The sequence below is a fragment of the Diabrotica virgifera genome, chromosome 1, assembly GCF_917563875.1.
Source record: "Diabrotica virgifera virgifera chromosome 1, PGI_DIABVI_V3a".
In the NCBI taxonomy this organism is placed as follows: domain Eukaryota; kingdom Metazoa; phylum Arthropoda; class Insecta; order Coleoptera; family Chrysomelidae; genus Diabrotica; species Diabrotica virgifera.
Window position 1 is genome coordinate 279,222,269 of NC_065443.1, and position 21,549 is coordinate 279,243,817.

The 21,549-nt window shown below is 31.4% G+C and overlaps 1 protein-coding gene across 2 annotated transcripts in view; it reads right to left on the reverse strand.

The window, feature by feature from the left end:
* Window positions 1-21,549, reverse strand: part of LOC114340305 (guanine nucleotide-binding protein G(o) subunit alpha) — a 127,429-nt gene that overhangs the window by 70,852 nt on the left and 35,028 nt on the right. Inside the window, exons 3-5 of one of the 2 annotated variants that reach the window (XM_028291044.2) lie at window positions 17,814-18,057; window positions 12,999-13,173; window positions 7,227-8,026 (exon numbers count right to left, since the gene is read on the reverse strand). In XM_028291044.2, the coding sequence (XP_028146845.1) occupies window positions 7,836-8,026; window positions 12,999-13,173; window positions 17,814-18,057 (610 nt within the window). In that variant the 3' untranslated portion in view covers window positions 7,227-7,835. Of the gene's footprint in view, window positions 1-7,226; window positions 8,027-12,998; window positions 13,174-17,813; window positions 18,058-21,549 lie in introns of those variants that run through there. The other variant, XM_050642041.1, reaches the window with a different exon arrangement.

Sequence of the window (21,549 nt, forward strand, 5' to 3'; positions counted from 1 at the left end):
GTTATAGTTCAAATATTTTTAATTTATGTTAAGTTGTTAAATTGTTTAAACGAATTTTTTTTTATTAGATATAGCTGTTTTTTTTTATTCTTTACTAAATCATTAAAATATCCCAATTCTCGCAATTCTAATTTTTAATCATGTGCATACAGCTACAAATACAGAGAATCCATGAAGCCAGCGTAGTAAATAAGTATTAAGTATTTTTAAAATAAGTATTGATTCATTAACATTAAATTCAATCTCTCAGAGTTCTTTAAAATTTCAATATTATTTCAAAATTGATGTAATTAAATCAACGGCGAAAAAATTAAAATGAACTTTTAATCACAATTTTTTATGCTCTTTTAAAATGAGCAGACGAATTTTCAAAATTTCAATATACAGGGTGTTGGTTCAAGGTCACAATTATTTTATATTTTTTTGTTAATCCGGACCTGGATTTTTCTTGTCGTTAGTAATTGGGTCGTTCCAGTGTGGTAAATAAGTATTGATTATTTTTAAAATGAGTATTTATTCATTAACTTTAATAATTTATAACTAAAAGTTAATAATACCTGCTTTTTAAGAGTTCTTAAAAAATTCAATATAATTTCAAAATTAAAGTCATAAAATTGTCTGGCCGAAAAATTGAAGCGAACCGTTAAACTTACTTTTTTGTGCCCTTTTCAAATATGCCAACAGATTTTCAAAATTTGAATATACAGGGTGTTGTTTTAAAGTCACAATTACTTTATAATTTTTTGTTAATCCGGACCTGGATTTTTCTTATGGTTAGTGTGTCGGTCGTTTGGGTTTTGAATGAGATATATGTGTACCAAATATGAAAAAAATATACAGGGTGGTTCTAAAGTTATGGCTTAGGAAACAAATGGGCAAAATCGATAAATCACCCTGTAACTCGGTTATAAAAGTCGACAGGGCAAAAAATGTAGTATATCTAGAACCAGATCGGTGACCTCTATTCACCGTTAAAGTATTTCCGTTTCCCAATGAAACACCTTGTATACGTTGAGAACATTTTTATCTTATGCGATCGTCTCCAGAGAAACACCTTAGGAAAAGAAATGTGTCTAAAATTGAATGGTTAATTCTTTAAGCTTACGACAATATAACGACTTTGCAAGATAAAGACTTTGGGAGTGAAAATCAATGGTGAACCGATTAATAATCTAAGATACGCTGACGACACTGTTATGTTAGGCATCGTCTCCAGGACTTTCAAGAATTATTGGATTGCGAAAACACCCTAGGAAAAGAAATGTGTCTAAACTTGAATGGTTAATTCTTTAAGCTTATGGCAATATAACTATGGCTTTGCAAAATAAAGACTGTAGTAAAAATCAATGATGAACCGATTAATAATCTTATACAGGGTGTCCCCGAAAATAGTGCGTTCCTTAAATTATAGGTAGAAGGTACCATGTAGAGCAAAAAAGTCTTATAACATTTTTTTCTAAATTCAACCGTTTGGCCAAAAAACCAAAATAAATTTTGGTGTGCAAATTGAAATCTGACAACTATGTATACAAAAATCTATAATATATATATCTAAAATAATCTATAATAATAGACAATCACAATTCAAAAACAGTTGCAGCATTAGCCTTTAGTATTTACATTAAACCCTGTCTTCATCCTAAACAAACAAACAAATTCATGTTTTGTTATTTTCAAACATCGGGTGGTATAATTATTCTGACCTACATTTTTCTGGTGTCAATAACCTAAATCACTAACAGTTCTTGTACAGTGATGCCAAATTTTTAAATTTTATGAAAATAAAAGTTTGCTTATATGGAGAACAATGTAATTTTTTTTGGAAACGGTTAACTTAAAAAATATATTATAGGACTTTTTTGTTCTACGTTGTGTATTATATCCATACCTTAAAGGAACGCACTATTTTCGGGGACACCCTGTATACGTTCATAACATTTTTATCTTATGCGATCTTCTCCAGAGAAACACCTTAGGAAAAGAAATGTGTCTAAAATTGAATGGTTAATTATTTAAGCTTATGGCTTTGCAAAATAAAGACTGGAGTAAAAATCAATGATGAACCGATTAATAATCTTATATACGCTGACGACATTGTTCTCATGCGATCGTCTCCAGGGCTTTCAAGAATGATTGTATTACGGAATTACCTTAGGAAAAGGAGCGAGTCTAAAAATGAATGCTTTGAGACAAAAAGGGGGTTCCATACTAAGATGCGAGTGACTTCCATATAAACTGAAAAAAAAAATATCTTTCAAACTAGGATGAAAGTGGCCTCCTATAATACCGGTAAACCATCGGGTTTACCTGTTTTTAACGTTATTTTATTTTATTTATACGCTGATCTATCGATTTTTCGACACGTTCTAACTTTCTCTACTCCAAATATTTTTTGTTGGTTTCAAAATAAAATAGTAAATAATACCATTGTTATATAAAAAAAACTCTTAAATTCATTTAAAATAGCCTTATCAGAAGTACATGTGTTACAATATACTTGATTGACCCCACGCAAAACAAAAAATGAGTAAAAATCAGTCTATATTATCATGACTGAAAATTTTTAAGTGTTTTAAAGAATATGTGAAGTATAACTAAGCAAATTTAAAAATACATAATATGTTATCAAGAAAACGTCATTCGAATGTTTATTTTTAAATGCCATGACAAAAAGAAACTGCATTTTTCGTTTGCATTGGATGCTGTGAATTCAGTTTCTTACAGGTATATGTAATAATTAACGTGGATATATCAACATATCAAAAATACTTCTCATATACTTTAATATTCTCTCATAACATATACCAGAGATAATTTAATAAAAGGAGACGGATCACACAAACATTTGCGTTGCTTATTTTTAAAAACTGAATGTAATATTGGTTGGAGATCTCTATATAATAATATAAAATCAAGTTTAGATTAGAAGACACGGCGCTCATATACAACATGGTGATCTCAACAGAGAAAACTATGTAAATAGATAGTGATATCAGCGGAACCGAGACATGAAAAACTTTAAGGGGTAATTCTACATGAAAAAAATAATGACAGTTTGTTCTATAAACGTATGTCCGCAAATGCTTCGTTTCCAAGATACGGGGTGTTGAAATTTTTTTTCCAGCTGCGAATTTTTTTATTGCTCTAAGACCTTTTAAGCTATGAAAATTAAATTTGGTGGGTTTCAAGAGGTAGTTATTGCGCATTTTTTGGCAAACAATTTTATATTCATCATTGGCGCGCCTACGGGTAATGGTCTGAATTTTTTAAGGAAAAAAATAGTACGCCCCTGAGGTATTTCAAATTAAAAATTATTTTTGTATTCCACGTTTAATTTATGATAAAGAACCTTTCTTGTCTTTTTTCATATGGTGCACCGTTTTTATGCAAAAAAAAATTAAACATCTTCGCGCGTATTTTTTATTTCGTAATACATTATCAAGAACTCTCCAATATAATAATGCCAAATTAGAACAATAACAGAAAATATTTCTAAAAAGATTTTAACTATGTGCAAGGCTACAACAAATGTTCAAAATTACCTCCTTTAAAGGTGACAGAGTAATTTTATATTCACAATTGGCGCGCGTACGGGTAATGGCCCGAATTTTTTAAAGAAAAAAATAGTACGCCACTGAGAGATGTCAAATTAAAAATAATTTTTTTTTCATGCGAGGCGCCGTTTTTATGCAAAAAATAAAATATCTTAACGTTTACAAAGTATTTGAAATAAGTTTGTATGCATATGGAATCTACGTCGAATAATTTTTAAGCGTTAAGATGTTTTATTTTTTTGTATAGAAACGGCGCCGCATATGAAAAAAAGACAAGAATGATTTTTTGTCGTAAATTGAACGAGGAATTCAAAAATGATTTTTAATTTGACGTTTCTCAGTGGCGTACTATTTTTTTTTCTTAAAAAAATTCAGACCATTACCTTTACGGGCGCCAATGGTGAATATAAAATTATTCTGTCACCTTTAAAAAAGGTAATTTTGAACAATTGTTGTAGCTTTGCACCTAGTTAAAATCTTTTTAGTAATATTTTTTGTTATTGCTCTACTTTGGTATTATTATATTGGAGAGTTCTTGATAATGTATTAAGAAATGAAAAATACGCTCGAAGATGTTTTATTTTTTCGCATAAAAACGGTGCACCATAGGAAAAAAATACAAGAAAGGTTCTTTTTCATAAATTAAACGTGGAATACAAAAATAATTTTTAATTTGAAATATCTCAGTGGCGTATCATTTTTTCTTTAAAAAAATTCAGACCATTACCAGTAGGCGCGCCAATGATGAATATAAAATTGTTATTTGTTTGCCAAAAAATGCCCAATAACTACCTCTTGAAACCCACCAAATGTAATTTTCAATCTCAACCGGTCTTAGAGCAATAAAAAAAATTGCAGTTTGAAATAAAAATTTCAACGCCCTGTATCTCGGAAACAAAGTAGAATTATCTCTTAAAGTTTTTCATACTTATTTACTAACACCCTGTATAAATTAACAATAAGACCGATAATCACGTAACAGCGGAAACAAAAGCAGATACGGCGAAAACAAAAAGACTGCTGCATGTTAACTCTGTCAAGAACACCATCTTACTGGGATTCCTGTTTTTGATTGACTGCCCAAATTACCTTCATGGTTTCGACTTTTTGTGTATAGGTTTATGTATTACACCATCTTCCCTTTTTAAACTATCTCTGTATTCAAAAAACAATTAAAGGACATTGCACACATCCTATGGAAAATGCAATAATATTTACATGAATAGGTTCGTCTCGAAATTGCAATCATTTCATATCATTGCGCCAACTCTGAAATTTTTATTAATAACGGCGTAAATTAAAACTAAAATCAAAGAGGTATGTACGTGAGTTAAAAAGAGAAGAGATTTTGTGAATCGGCACTTCATAAATCAGGGATGGCCAACCCGCGGCACGCGTGCCACTCTGTGGCACGATTGAGTCCTATCAGTGGCACGCGTAGCGTTTTGGATTAAAAAACTTTCAAAAAAATTAAAACTTGAAAAACAAAAAATAATAAGAAGAAACTTGGTAGGTTTACGGAAGTTACGATAGATGCGGCATCATTGCAACCTCTGGCGAGCGATATTGCTGCGATTGGTGCACGTGATCCTAGCTGTCGTAATGTGCAATAGGACTGCGTTACCCTTGCTTAGTTTATTTTAAACTGCCCCGTTGTATGTGCACATTTTGTCATCGCGCATTGTTTCTTTAAAATTTTAAAAGTATTTGTTCGATATGTCCACGAGTAAGCCTTCGACTTCAAAACGAAAATACGAAGATGATATTGCAATTCGCGATTTTCAACCTGCTTGGGAAGAACAATTTTTATTTACTAATCGTAATACTTCAAAGCCTGTTTGTTTGATATGTGGATTGTCTGTAGCAGTTCCGAAAAAATTTAACCTGGAACGACATTATAAACAACTGCATAAGGACTTCAGCAACAAATATCCTATTGGTTCACATTTGCGAGCCGACTTTATTGAAAAAAAAAAAAAGAAAACCCTAGCCAGCCAACAGTCACTGTTTCAGAAGAGAAGTGATGAAATGGAAACTATGGTTAAAACATCATATGAACTTTCTCTGCTGTTAGCCCGGAAGAAAAAAGCCTACTCTGATGGAGAGGAGATAATTAAAAATAGTCTGGCAATATTTGCTAAAAATGTGGGAGATGTAAAGATCAAAAATATGGTCGATAATATTGCATTATCCCGAAATACAGTCATGCGCCGTATAGATGATATGGGCCAGGATGTTGTTTCCCAAATTATAAGTGGATTACAATCCTGCAAATTCTTTTCTTTAGCGTTGGATGAAAGTTGTGACAACACAGAAAATGCGCAGTTAAGCATTTTTGTCCGTTATACCAATGATAATTTTGAAAATGCCGAAGAGCTTCTGGATTTGCGCCAACTAGTCACAACAACAGGAGAGGACATTTTTCAACAGCTTAAAAACGTAATCGAAGTCAACAAAGTTGAATGGTCAAAATTAGATAGTGTTTGTACAGATGGAGCTCCTTGCATGGTTGGTAGACTAAAGGGGTTTGTTACATTACTGGAAAACTATTTGGGAAGAAAAGTTTTTAAGTACCATTGTATTATTCACCAGGAAGCTCTTTGTGCCAAGGACCTAAACATGTCATCTGTTGTTGACCCTGTAACACGCTGCATTAACAAAATACGAGCTCGGGCATTGAATCGACGACAATTTCGAGAACTGTTCGCGGAAGAAACGGAGCAAGATGGAGAGTTACTTCTCCATTGCAGTGTGCGCTGGCTCTCCAAAGGAAATGCACTCGAAAGGTTTTGGAACTTGAAGGAGTGCGTCTTAAAATATTTGCAAGAAAACAATGAACTACCCAGTGAGTGCTCGTTACTTAATGATAAAGATTGGCTTTGGGATTTAGCTTTTCTCACTGATATTATGAGACATTTAAATCAATTAAATTTAAGATTACAGGGAAAAAATTGTATTTTTCCTACTCTAGTTGGTCATATATCTTCTTTTGTGAATAAACTTATGCTTTTTTGTAACGATTTTGGAAAACAGAGATTGACACATTTCACATTAATGCAGGAATTAGCCAACAAGGTCAGTAGAACTCCAAATTATGACAGATTTAAAAACCTTATATCTATTTTGCTAGGTTCATTCAATACCCGGTTTGAAGATTTTCAAAAAGACAAAATGAATGTTGACCTTTTCATAAATCCTTTTTCTATTTCTCTGCAAGATATCAATTGTTACTCAGCTGAAATACAGATCGAAATTATTGATTTACAGAACCACACTGTACTAAAAACCAAATATAGGGAAATTATTTCAACTGTTACTGATCCCAATTTTATTGAATTTTGGAAATTTGTACCAGCAAACAATTTTCCTAATTTACACGAGTTAGCTCTGAGATATTGTTGTAGATTTGGTTCAACGTACGTTTGTGAGCAAATGTTCTCTATTATGAACATAATAAAATCAAAATATCGGTCACGATTAACTGACATGCATTTAAAAAATCTAATTCTGTTGGCTAGTTCCGAAATTAATCCCAATATAGATGAATTAATTAAAAAAATACAAGTTCAAATACCACATTAAATAAGTAACTGTTTAATAATTTGAATTTTAGATAATAAGAAAATATTTAAGTTTTTTTGTTTAACGTTTTTATTTTATTTTTATTAACAATAAAGTAAGTTTGTTGTTATGTTTTACTTATTACGTTATTTTTTAAACCTCCACTATCTTGACTAAACGGAAAAATGTGGAATTTACATAAGAAATACATATTGTACCGTATATTATTAATATATAGTATCCATATTAGTATGTCGAAAAATTTTAGTGGCACGCCAAATTTTTTTTGTTCTCATATTGGCACTCGACTTAAAAAGGTTGGCCACCCCTGTCATAAATCTTTCTGCAGCTATTAAGGCATAGGTTTACTCTTATATTATAATAATAAAGTAGGTATAATTTGGTCAGTCGTACCAAAGTATAAAGTTCCTCTAATCGGCTTAGCTCACGATAGGTTATGCTGTAGACTAGACTAATAGTATTTATGAATGACAGTTTTATGGACTTCAAAAATGTGATTATCATAAACTTTAATTACAATTTAAGCCGTGTTTAATCAATATTCAGAGTTGGCACAATGATATGGAATGATTTTAATTCGGAGAATAATCCATGCATGTACATTTTATTGCATTTGAGTGACATTATTTTCCATAAGATGTGTGCAGTCGCCTTTAACCACAAAACACTTTAATGTTCGCAAAATAACACAGCTTAAATTTATAAAAGAGTAACATGACTTAAATTGGCAGATATAACAATTTCCATGACCGACTGGAAAACCACTCTTACGTTTGCTGTATCCGTTGCTGTAGTAAAATGAGGATACAGCACTTTCCTCGAATCTCCGTTGCGTAGTACGAATTTGTGCTGAATAAAAAGAGCTCCTCTGTCGACATCCTTATCAGGTCCTAAAAATAATGTAAAAATAAGATATTTATAACATGGCTAAAGCAAAAAATTAATTCTGGAAGGGGATTAAAAGCACGAAACTTATTTAACCTTTTAACTGCTCTGGGCGTATATGTACGGTACGCATAAAACTGCTCTGGACATATAGTGCGCCAGATTCGTGCAAATATAAGAATTGTGCATTTAATGTGAGAAGCACATAATTTAAACCACATATACTACACATACAAAGGTTCAAATTTAGATATGAGGCCATCTCAGTTTTTGTTCCTTTTACAAAATGGCGGGCATTCAAAATGGCGACTTTACATATGTGACTAATAGCACGATAACTTTTGAACGAAAAGTCCGATTTCAGCCAAATTTGGTATATAGGTTCATTTTTTGATGTATAATATCAAGCTCTTGAACCGAAAGTTGTATTTACCAGAAGTTGTGTTTTCCTGATTTTTTTTGTAAAAATATGTTGTTTATTTTTTCAATTCTTTCACCCTATATATATTAATTTTTCAAAAAGGTAAACCCGGCGTTGAAAAGAACGTAAAAATATTTTTTAGGAAATATTTTGAACTCTTTGGTTATATTAATTACCATTTAATAAATGCATAACATACAATGCATAACATACATATGTATCTTCATATGTAGGTACCTATGTGCGGCAGATTCGTGCAAATAATAATATAAGAATTATTGTGCATTTAATGCACAATATTAAAGCATCCCATAATAAAAGCATCCCAATATTAAAGCATATAATTTGGACCACACATACTACACATACAAAGATTGAAATTTAGATATGAGGCCATCTAATAGTTTGTCTTTTACAAAAACGGCAGGCCATCAAAATGAATCTGCCGCCCATATGTACATGTGAACATACGTTATGCATTTATTAAATGGTAATTAACATAACTAAAATGTTCAAAATATTTCCTAAAAAATATTTTTACACTCGTTTCAATGGCGGTATTAGCTTTTTGAAAAATTTTAATAAACAGGGTGAAAGAATTGAAAAAGAAACAACATATTTTTACATAAAAAAAAACAGTAAAAACACAACTTCTGGTAAACCAATTCTTCCGGTTCAAGACCTCGATCTTACTCATCAAAAAAAGAATCTACATACCAAAATTGGTTAAAATCTGACGTCTCGTTCAAAAGTTATCGGGCTATTAGTCACATATGTATCGTCGCCATTTTGAATGCCCGCCATTTTTGTAAAAGGAACAAAAACTGAGATGGCCTCATATGTAAATTTGAACCTTTATATGTGTAAGTATATGTGATCCAAAGTATACGCTTCTACCATTAAATGCACAATAATTCTTATAATATTTGCACGAATCTGCCGCACATATATGAACAGCCGGTTCCTAAAAAAACTGATACGACTCTTAGTAAGATTTGATCATGTTGCGCAGTGTATTTGATTGATCTGACATTATATTGATTATGACAGACAATTAATAAAATAAACAAACAACAAACAACTGATTCATGAAAAAACTAATAAGTATTTTAGAAAAATTTAAACGCAGGATGAAAGATTACATTATTACCGAGGGCGGAAAGCCCCTTAGAATAAACAAGCAGTTTCTATTGAATGAAATATTTGAAATTAAATATCACACTTTTTTTATTTTCAGCCCTGTAACTTATTAAAATAAATATTATAGAAGTTTTCAGAGACTTTCAGCCCTCGGTAATAATGTAGTCTTTCATTCTGAGTTTAAATTTTTCAAAAATATTTATTAGTTTTCTCAGGATTCGAAAAAAAAGTGAATACAATTAAAATACATTGAGAATTTTGACATGCATCACAATTTTGCATTAACTCAATGTAAAATTCTTTACTGTTGAATTCCAGCTTCCCTAATTATTTGACATCAAAAGACATTAGAAATTATTTTTGTAGATGATTGAAATCTGTATTGAAAACAACTGTTAAAATTGGTCTACGTAATTAAACATATTCCAAAATTTTGTAAAAATGTAATACATTTCAGTTTTCAGCCCAAACTTAGGCCACACACAATGCAATAATGTTCACATTTTTGAACTGTCAATATTTTTATTTTATCATCTATTGTTTAAAAACAATACAGTTGATAAGATACCCTCAGTTGCGGAGAAAAATATTAATAATAAAGATTAATAATAAAGTCTAATAACCGTGGAACAGAATAAGCTATCTGACAAATTTTAAGATTTGGCAGTGACATTGACAGTATGTAAATATTAAGTATTTATCCTTCAAAATACACTGCTCAATTTTCTACAAAATACGCGTCAAGAGTCGTATCAGTTTTTTTTGGAACCAGGTGTACATGTGAAGATACGTTATACATTTATTAAATGGTAATCATCATAACTAAAAAGTTCAAAATATTTCCTAGAAAATATTTTTACGCTCTTTTCAATGGCGATATTACCTTTTTGGAAAATTAATACATACAGGGTGAAAGAATTGAAAAAAAAAACAACATATTTTTACATTAAACCCAGGAAAAACACAACTTCTGGTAAACCGATTCTTCCGGTTCAAGACCTCAGTCTTATACATAAAAAGAAAAGAACCTATATACCAAATTTGGTTGAAATCTGACGTCTCGTTCAAAAGTTATCGTGCTATTAGTCACATATGTATAGTCGCCATTTTGAATGCCCGCCATTTTTGTAAAAGGCAAAATCTGAGATGGCCCCATATCTAAATTTGAACCTTTATATGTGTGGTATATGTGGTCCAAATTATATACATACTTCTATAATTAAATGCACAATTGTTTCACATATCGGCTGATCTAATACATATACGTTTCGTTCAGAAATAGCTATTTGTATAACAAGGGAGGAAAGTGCTACTTTTCCTCCCGAGAATGAAGTTTACTTCATTCAAGGAAGGAAAAGGTACTTTACTCCCATGTTATACATATGGTTTTTCCACCTTCCTCAAATTAATAACAAGTCATTTTTCATTTTTACTTAATTTATTTATGTAACTAACCAAAAAAATTTATTAAAACTAAAACTAACAAGTAGGTACAATATAACTGTCAACTGTCAAATATAAGTCAAATTATTAATGTAAACATTGTTAAATCAAAATAACAATTTACTGTTTTTTACCATTCTGCAAAATACTGGGTGTTTTATAAATAAACGTTAAAATGTATAGATACTTACGTAATAGAAAATAGATATTGTACAGGGCGTCAATAAGTTATATTTCATGAATGACGTCACTTTTACTTTTCCTCCCTAGGGAGGAAAAGTACAACTTTGCTCCCTACAATCAGGTCCGGAAAAGTATACTTTCGGTAGAGGTAGGTGGAAAAATTATTTAACGATGAGTTGCTCTTGCCGTATAAACACGATAAGTCAGGACACGCAAAAGAACGAATAATAACAACCGACCACCGCCGCCTAATAAAATATTGTATTGTCCGGTTACAGATAAATGAGAAACTTAAAGAGATAGACCAACTGGTGTACAAGTGGTACCGAACAAAATGTATCTTTAATATATATTTTTTTAATATATTTTGTTGGGTACCACTTGTACAACAATTGGTCTATCTCTTTAAATTTCTCATTTATCTGTAACCGGGCAATAATAATATTGTAATAATACTTCGTATAATGACTTGTCTACGTTTAAAAGTTGTAGGAAGATGTACAGTAAATGTTTAGTTAGAATCTCCAATGAATTTCACAAAAACTTGGTAACAGTAGGACTATTAGTAAGACTAAGAATATTAATAATAAGTAACAGATGTAACACAAAAAGAAGTATGGATAAAGATCAGAGGAAGGAGACATGTACAGACTACTTCCTATCTGTACTTGCTAAAGTGGCGGTAATGAACCACCAACACTTGAAGTTACCACAAACGAAACAAAGAAATAAACATCGAGGACGGAGAGGCAAAGGAAGCATTAAGGAAATTAAAAAATAGAAAAGCACCAGTTTAAATATCTAGGCATCACACTATGTAGATACGGAAAGCTCGAAACAGAAGTGGAAGATCAAGTGAATAGAGCAAACAGGAGACATAAAAATATCGGAAAAGAAATGAAAGGCAACATGTACAAAATAGTCATCAGACCAATAATGAAATACGCGGCAGAAACAACACCTAACACAGAGAAGACAAAAAAATTGTTAGCAACAGCAGAGATTAAAACCCTTCGAAAAATCGACGGTACGACAGTATGGGACAGAGCTAGAATGTTGTTCTGAAGCTATTTTCTTGTCGCATTTTTATAATCAATTACTTTTAATGGGAAATAAGCCACAATTTTACCAAAAAATTGATTTTATTAACGTTTCGACGCCCAAGTCGGGTGTCGTTGTCAAAATACAAAATAATACTAATAAACAAAAATGTTGCTGCTTAGTAAAAAATTCTTCTAATAATTTATTTAATCTGTCTCATTTATATTGGCATTTCAGACATGTATTATACATTTTAAAGTAGAAGACTTTAAAATGATATTGCCAATATTGATGAGTTGCGTTAATAAAATCAATTTTTTGGTAAAATTGTGGCTTATTTCCCATTAAAAGTAATTGATTACAGAGCTAGAAGTACAGATATACGACAGATATGCAAGGTGGAATACATTAATAACTACGTAAGAAACACAAGAGCAAAATGGAATGACCACATAAGCCGAATGACAATAAATAAAGTAGTAAGGACGGTTCCCCAATAGGAAGACGATCAGTGAGAAGACCACGAAAACGATGGAATGACAACTTAGTGGAGGCACATTGAAAAAACAGACAGTCATGTCTATACAAAGAGAAGTAGAAGAATATTTCCTTCTATATAAAGCATTAAGAACACATTATATAGACAGTTTAAGTGTATCTTATGCCAAAACTGTATTAACCAAACAAACCTAAACTAATCTTACGTATTAATCAACTGTATTAACAAAACAAACCTAAACTAATCTTACCTTTGTAATCCGGAAAATATAATCTTAAATGCCGATGTGAGTACAGAATTTTCTCCCTAAACAGGTCGAATTTGTTCAGAAAGAGAACAAACGAAGCATCTCGAAAAAACGGATTGTTTACTATCTGTCCAAATAAATTTAAACTTTCTTCTAAACGGTTAACGCTAGCATCTTCCTAAAAAATATACGTACATTAGATATTGTATCCATATGATTATGACTGATACCAAGGACCATTATGGTAATTTAAAAACAATTCTTGGATTTAAAAGAGACATTTACTTTCTCCCTTCAATTAAGAGTAAACAGTAGCGCGTCATCAATATTTTATTTTTCGAAAGTTTTGCGAACTTTCAACAGCGAGGAACAGTGCGTCGGCAATACGACACTGACAGTGACATTATATTATCAAAAACAATAATTATTACACTCATAGGCGCGCTAAAAATTCGCTTTTTATTTGTGAAATTTTGTGACTCGCCCATTTCCTTACGCCCCGCTCAAATCGTCAGATTTTTGAAATATACACTATTTTGCATGTACTTTAACTTACCTTATCTTAATCTGACGATTTTGAGTTTTTCTAAGGATATATTTTTTTTCGGACCCCCTTAACGAACTCCCCTGTATTAAGAGCCAATATATGGTAGAAGTAAGTTTACAGGGTACAAGGTTTCTCCCCATGCGATAATCTGGCATGCAAGCGAGATGTTAAGCAATATTTCCTCGCATTAGAAACGAGGGCGAAGCAGATCCGTTTAAGGTACTAGTACACTTTAGAAGACCAAAAATAAGCATTTTTTAAGTTTTTTTTCTCAGAATCTTTATTAGAAATTAACATAAAACTTTTTACATATTAATATCTAACTCTTAGAGAATACAAAACATATATCTTTTTTAATTTATGCACGTACACTAATATTGTAGAGGGCGCCAAAGTCGAGGCCTCGAAAAAAAGTAGTTCCGATGGCGGACAGTTAATCTCAGGATTGGGATCTCTGAAATAAAAAATTCGTACGGCATTTTAAAAAGGAAGGTTTCTTACGAAATTTGAAAAAATTTTGTGAAAAAATCGCCCGTTTTTCTTCAGTTTTTTATGGTTAAAAAATATTTAGTTTTAATTTTTTGGTCAAATTGTGGTAAATTTTCACGTAAAAATCCTTCCTTTTTCAAATGCAGTACGATTTTTTTGTTTCATATACATATCCCAATCCTGAGATTAACTGTCCGCCATCATTTTTCGAGACCTCGACTTTTGCGCCCTCTACAATATTAGTGTACGTGCATAAATGAAAAAAAATATATTTTTGTATTCTCTAATAGTCAGATATTAATATGTAAAAAGTTTTATGTTCATTTCTAATAAAGGTTCTGAGAAAAAAATTCTTGAAAAAAATGATTATTTTTGGTCTTCTAAAGTGTACTAGTACCTTAATCATGGACGAAGACCAAAACCAAGTATAAGTGGATTACTAAGAGTTTTGTGAATATTCTAGCATAAAATACTCCGCATAATATTTGGACCTGCCTATTAACGACCAAGGGCAGTGACGCAAAAGATATAACTTTGAATTACCTATATCAACTCTTTAATGCCAGACATGATTGTCAGGAAGCTAACCACAGGAACACCTGTAGGTAGAAAAAGTAGAGGCCGTCCGTGAATTAGGTGGTTAGATCGACTTAGGGATATTAAAAATCAGAAGATGGCAACAGGTTACCAGAAACCGAACAAAATAAGAAGTAACTCAATATTATCTACCCAAGTAGCACCGAACGGGTTTATTAAGTATTTTAAGGATGCTTTAAAACTGTAGAATAAAACTAAAATTAAAACCATTTGCTTTTAAAGTAAACCAAGGTTGAAAAAGCCCGCTTTCAGCATAAAAGGGCCCATACTGAAGAAGGTCAATAAAATAAAAACCTTCTTAAAACTTTGTTTTCTTAAGCAACTGGTTTTAAAGCTGGCGTGAAGGTACTTTTAAAACCATGTTAAAAGACACTTCAACTTTAAGTGCACGCAGTTTTACAGCAAACTTAAAAAGGTTACTTAAATAGAGACTTTTTAAAGACAATTTACCTTATTATAAACATAAACTCTAAATTAAAATGATTCTGTAAAACCATATACCTACTCCATATAGGCCAACAAATTTTTACATAATATGTGTTATGATAGGTAGGTACGTATTTGTAACCATAAAATAATAAAAAGTACTTGGTTATTTCGGACTGTAAAGGTAGAAAAACACTTGCGCACCCAACTTTATTGATAATGTTAACAAAAATAGGTCTAAATAACTCACGCGCACTAAAATTTCTTACTTTTGGCGATTAAAAAGTAATAATAAAAAAATTAAATCCGAAAAATATAAATTTGAAAGAAAAATAATTTTATTTACAATTTTAATGTTGTAATGTTAAAATAAATTGAATTTATGTGTTATTTATAATTTAAAATTTTACTTATTTTTTTTTATTTTATGACCTAATAATCACAACCCAATAGGTCCCCATAACGCTCGAGTGACTGCAAATTTAGCATACTTTGCTCCCCTACCACTAGGTTTAATGCTTCGTTGCCTCGCCTAGATACAAATATTACCATATACTCATGACATTGACATAATAGTAGGGGAGGAAAGTATGTTAAATTTGCAGGTACTCGAGCGTTATGAGAACCAATTGGGTTGTGAAGAGTAGGTCTTAAAACCAAAAAAAGTTAAGTTTTCCATAAAGTGGGGGACTTTCCATTTTTAATTTAATTTTCCATTTCCAACAATAGTTTTTTCCGATTATAGCGCCAATTATATTATTTAAAAGTCGCTTATTTATAATTTTTATGTAAGCCTTATATTATAATCTATGATAGCTTTCAGCATCTCGAGAAAGCAATACGGCCGAAAACAAAATAAAACTATTTAGTCTATCTACAGAGAATTGTTAAGATCAAATTTTTTTATTTTATACCTTTCCAAGAGCATCCTACATAAAATCATGGTTACCTTGGAATTAAAACCGTGTAGTTTTAATGCTGCTGTCAATAATGCCACTCGGTTTTAATGTGAATCTAATCTTAAAATCGGGACGTCGCGCGTCTTAGTGCTGTGTGCGTTGTATTCCTTGAAAAATAAGCCGTAAAGACCAGTTCGTGTATATTTTAAGTACTTGCGACTTATTTCTTCCATACAAACTGTACTTCCACGTTTTACAACGTACTACACCACCGTTTCACACTAAAACAAATGGCCGACCATTTTGGACATGAATGAAGATTTTAGTTTTATTGTTTCTAACAAGAAGCATAGCTTAATCTTTACGATAACCAAATTGATTCTGTTAAGAGCGTTCGGTTTTAATATAGCCTATTAATTGCTTTTTAAGACAGCAACTTTAAAGAAAACTAAAAAAAATAGTTTTAATGCATATGATTTACTAATATAATAGTCTTGAGATCAAGACAAGAAATTATATATTAAGATTAATTAGTCTTATTTGATAATCTTATTAGATACTTAAAAACTAGTGACAAATGCTTAACAGTTTTAAAGTTCTAGCAGTATATCTACAAGGTAACTTTAAAACTATTATCTCCTTATTTATCACAATAAAACCTTTTTAAACCTTAAATAAACCTACAATGTTTTATTGTGCTACTTGGGTATCGCAGTATCTAAAGCACCAAACAGAATACCAGACACGAACGGAAAAGATGATTAATTTTAAATTTCGATGGAAAAGGAAAAGAGGATAGATTGACGATAAATAATATATGTGATACAACTATTTTTAAAGTTGTTACCTTACTTTTCTGATTACAGCAATATTAAACTTATCTGGGGATTATACCGGATGATTCAACAGTTATGAGCAATTATATCAACAAGGCAATTATTGATATGATGGTATATTATTACTAACGATAAAATATAGTTTTATAATAACTTTTTCATTTACTTATTTTACAATCGCTATATCCTGGAATTTGTCATGGAACTTGAAGACCTTATTACACATTTTTTGTTAATGTTTCAACTTGACATAAAATCTATAACTAAGGATATAAGCATAAGGTGTCCCTCTACATTCAAAATCAAGTTCCTGTGAACTGACATTTCATTTTAAAGTAGATAACACCTACAATACTGTACGGAGTGTTTTGTAAGGTGCATTTGTATCGGGGTTTATAAGCCGTATCCAGTTGATTTTGCAGTAAAATATTCGGGCCAATCGCAGCATAGAGAGGAGAAAGACGTTTTGGTTGAGAAACCTAAGATAATGGTTCGCTGTAGCTGTACCCAACCGCGAGAGCATATAAAACAACACCAAAAATGCTGCTCTACATCCTACTAGATCGAAAACAATGGGAACCTTCCCAGCTTCCCATAGCTGAGACTAAGGATAACTTAGTATCAGCATCCGTTATGGCTTGCAAATTTTAGAAGACTCGGAGGTGTAACCAGAGAAGGTTCCCATTGTTGTCGATCTAGTAGGATGTAGAGCAGCATTTTTGGTGTTGTTTTATGTGCTATTAGATTGAAAACTTCGTCTTTTGCTAGCAGTTGCCGCTAGGGCATCCAAGCCATTTCGTTCGTTGCAATTCGTAACTGCACGCCGGGGTTTGTCCTGGTTGGGTCAGAGAGAGCAGCATATGTGCCTCCTGATAAGAGACTAATAAGTTTCGAAGCCGGTAGAGGTGCTTGTAGCACTCTCTGATTGAACTAGAATATGATGCGGCTGTAGTTTCGTGTTGCAACAAAATCGAAAATGGTTATTCATTTTTGAATAAAAATTATAATGCAATGATATACTTACAAGAAGTGTCATGTCATATCCGCTCAATGATATAACAAACAGCACAGCTCTGACATCATCAAAGCAGTAGATCCATTTTCTCCTTTGAGATCTTTGTCCGCCAACATCGTACATACTAACTATCATATCGTTTATGCGAAACTGAGTTTCTATTATTCCTTGGGTCCTCACACGAGCTCTGAGAACATCAGTCGGGTTTGGCACATATTTCGGATCACATAATCTTTCCATATTCTCGAATAAACTGGAAAAGTATATCATAAAATTAAAGTAAAACAGTAGCGATCAACAGGTAGCGAAAACGCGTTCCAAGATTGCGGCTGTAATTTTGAATATTTTTTCGAGATATTTGGCACACGTATTCGTAATACCGGGTGTCCATTTATATTTTCCCCCATTTTAACTGCCTATAACTTCTAAACGACTCAAGATAAAAATATGCGGTTTTCATTGAAATGTTTTATTTTAGTAAAAGTTGTGTCTGAATGGATTGAATTTTTTATATCGCTTTCAAATACAAAATAAAATATGGTGGATTTTTGAAAAAAACGTTGTTGACTTTTTTTTAATGGAACACCCAGTATATTCTTTTGTAAATTGAAAGAAAGGTCATTCACCTATCTAGCGATATAAAGTTTTTCAAAATCGGTTGTCAAATCACTGAGTAATTAATTTTTAAAATGAGAGGTGCAACGTGGATATCACATACCTAAATAACATAACTAACCAAGTTACGTGATTTCCACATTGCATCTCTCATTTTAAAAATTATTTGCTCAGTCATTTGACAACCGATTTTAAAATTTTTTATATCGCTAGATAGATAAATGACCGTTTTTTCAAGTTTTTAGGTAAGTGACCATTTTTTATATCGCATTTAAATAAAAAATGGCGGATTTTTGAAAAAAAAACGTTGTTGTCTTTTTTTATTAGAACACCCAGTATATTTTTTTTTGTATCTTGAAAAAACGGTCATTTACCTATCCAGCGATATAAAAATTTTTAAAATCGGTTGCCAAATGACTGAGCAATTAATTTTTAAAATGAGAGATGCAATGTGGAAATCACATAACATAATATCATTTTGCTCAGTTATGTTATTTAAGTATGTGATATCCACGTTGCACCCCTCATTTTAAAAATTAATTACTCAGTGATTTGACAACCGATTTTGAATAACTTTATATCGCTGGATAGGTGAATGACCTTTCTTTCAATTTACAAAAAAATATACTGGGTGTTCCATTAAAAAAATTCAACAACGTTTTTTTCAAAAATCCGCCATTTTTATTTCGTATTTGAAAGCGATATAAAAAATTCAATCCATTCAGACAAAACTTTTACTAAAATAAAACATTTCAGCGAAAACCGCATATTTCTATCTTGAGCCGTTTAGAAGTTATAGGCAGTTAAAATGGGGGAAAATATAAGTGGACACCCGGTATAATAAAGAATGGCGGTACAGAGCCCAATTTGAAAAATATATTATTATGTGGAAATTACTCTGTAATTAAATACAATATTAAAAAAACGAGCCTGTACCGCCATTAAGAAGAACAAAAAAATACACTTTCTTCAAATAAACTTTTTATCCGATGCCTAGATTTTGTGTCATTTTGGAACTACATACTAATGAAATAAAAAATTTTAGTAGTTCCAAAATGACACAAAATCTAGGCATTGGATAAAAAGTTTATTTCAAGAAAGTGTATTTTTTTGTTCTTCTTAATGGCGGTACAGGCTCGTTTTGTTAATATTGTATTTAATTACAGAATAATTTCCACATATTAATATATTTTTCAAATTGGGCTCTGTACCGCCATTCTTTATTATATTACGAATACGTGTGCCAAATATCTCGAAAAAATATTCAAAATTACAGCCGCAATCTTGGAACGCGTTTTTGCTACCTGTTGATCGCTACTGTTTCCTCTTAAGTTTGTCAAAAAAAATAACAAATCGCAGCTCCGCTCAAAGAGTGTCATAAGTCAAAAAAGCAAAGTTTCGAGAAAATGAAGTTTGTTGTTTAAATATATAGTCGAACCCGCTTATTAGAATACCGGTTAAAGGAATATCCCGGTTTACGCAATAGAATTTTGAGGTCTCAAAACGTTTTTACTAGGCTCATATGATCGGTTATTAGAATATCCCTGTTATAGGAATACTTTTTCTTTGCACGACGGCTATTCAAATAAGCGGGTTCGACTGTAATAGATAGTATATACACGAGCGATACACCCTCAAAAAAGCGCTTAGTTTCGAGATACTGACCACGGAGGCCGAAGGGCTAAGTTTATTCATACTTTATATTTTCGAGGGTGCTGAAAACGAAAATGAGGTTTATTTTGAATTTTATGTGGGGGAACATGGTCAAAATCGCAATTTTAACCTAAAAATAAAAAAAAAATGAAATCACGTTTTTTGCGTTTACCTCGCTACAACTCTGTTCCGTTTTAATATTTTTTTCTGAAATTTTTACAGTATATAGCTCTAATATTTCTGAAGACAACGGTACCTGTTTCAAGCTTTTATTCTTATCCTGATAAAGGTTATGAATTTTTCAAAGGAAAAGGTGCGGATTTGTGCATTGCAAAGTTTAATTGCAAAAGTTGTGTGACGAAGTTTAAAATTTAGCTTTTTAATTACGTTTATGTTAAAATAAAGAGTACAAAGAAGTTTATAGAAAAACAAATGGTGCAACTTTTAATGTCGACATTAGAAATGCCCAATATAACGCTTATTATTCGAGGTAATGACCATGGGTGGAGAATGGCTAATTTTGGTCTTAGATTATGTTTTTGACCGTGATGAAAACGAAAATAAAATTTATTTTAAATTTTAGGTGGGGCAGTATTGTCAAAATTGTAATTGTACCCTAAAAATAAATAAAAAAATTAAATCACTTTTTTTGCGTTTAGCTCGCTACAACTCTGGTCCGTTTTAATATTTTTTTCTAAAGTTTCTACACTATATCACTCACTTTTTTTGAAGACAATGGTTTCTGCTTTAAGCTTTTAGTCTTATTCTAGTAGAAGTTATGAATCTTTTAAAGTACAAGGTGCAGATTCATGAATTGCAAAGTCTAATCGCAAAATTTGACTGACAAAATTTGAAATATAGATTTTAAATCAAATTCAATTTTATAGAAAACAAATGGTGCAACGTTTAACATCTACGTTATAAATCCCCAAAATAACGCTAATTTTGCGAGATACTGATCATTGGTGGTGAATTACTAATTTTGGTGTTACTTTATGTTTTTGATGGTGCCGAAAACAAAAATCAAGTTTATTTTGAATTTTAGGTGGGAGAAAATTGTCAAAATCGCTATTTTGCCCTAAAAATAAAAAAAAAGTTAAACCACGTTTTTCTTAAAATTAAAAGTTGCACCATATTTTTTCTATAACACATCTAGACCTAAAACTCCCCATAAAACTTCTTTGAACTCTATGGTTTAACATAAACGTAATCAAATAGATAAATTTTAAATTTTGTCACTTAATTTTTGCGATTTAACTCTGCAATTCACGAAATTGCACCTTTAATTTTTTAAAATTCATAACTTTTACAAAAATTAAGACTGAAAGACTACAGTTACTTTCATAGTCTTCACAAAGGTAAGAAGTATATGCCGTAGAAATTTTAGAAAAAAAATATTAAAATGGAACAGAGTTGTAGCGAGTTAAACGTAAAAATTCGTGACTTCACTTTTTTTTCATTTTTAGGTTAAATTGCG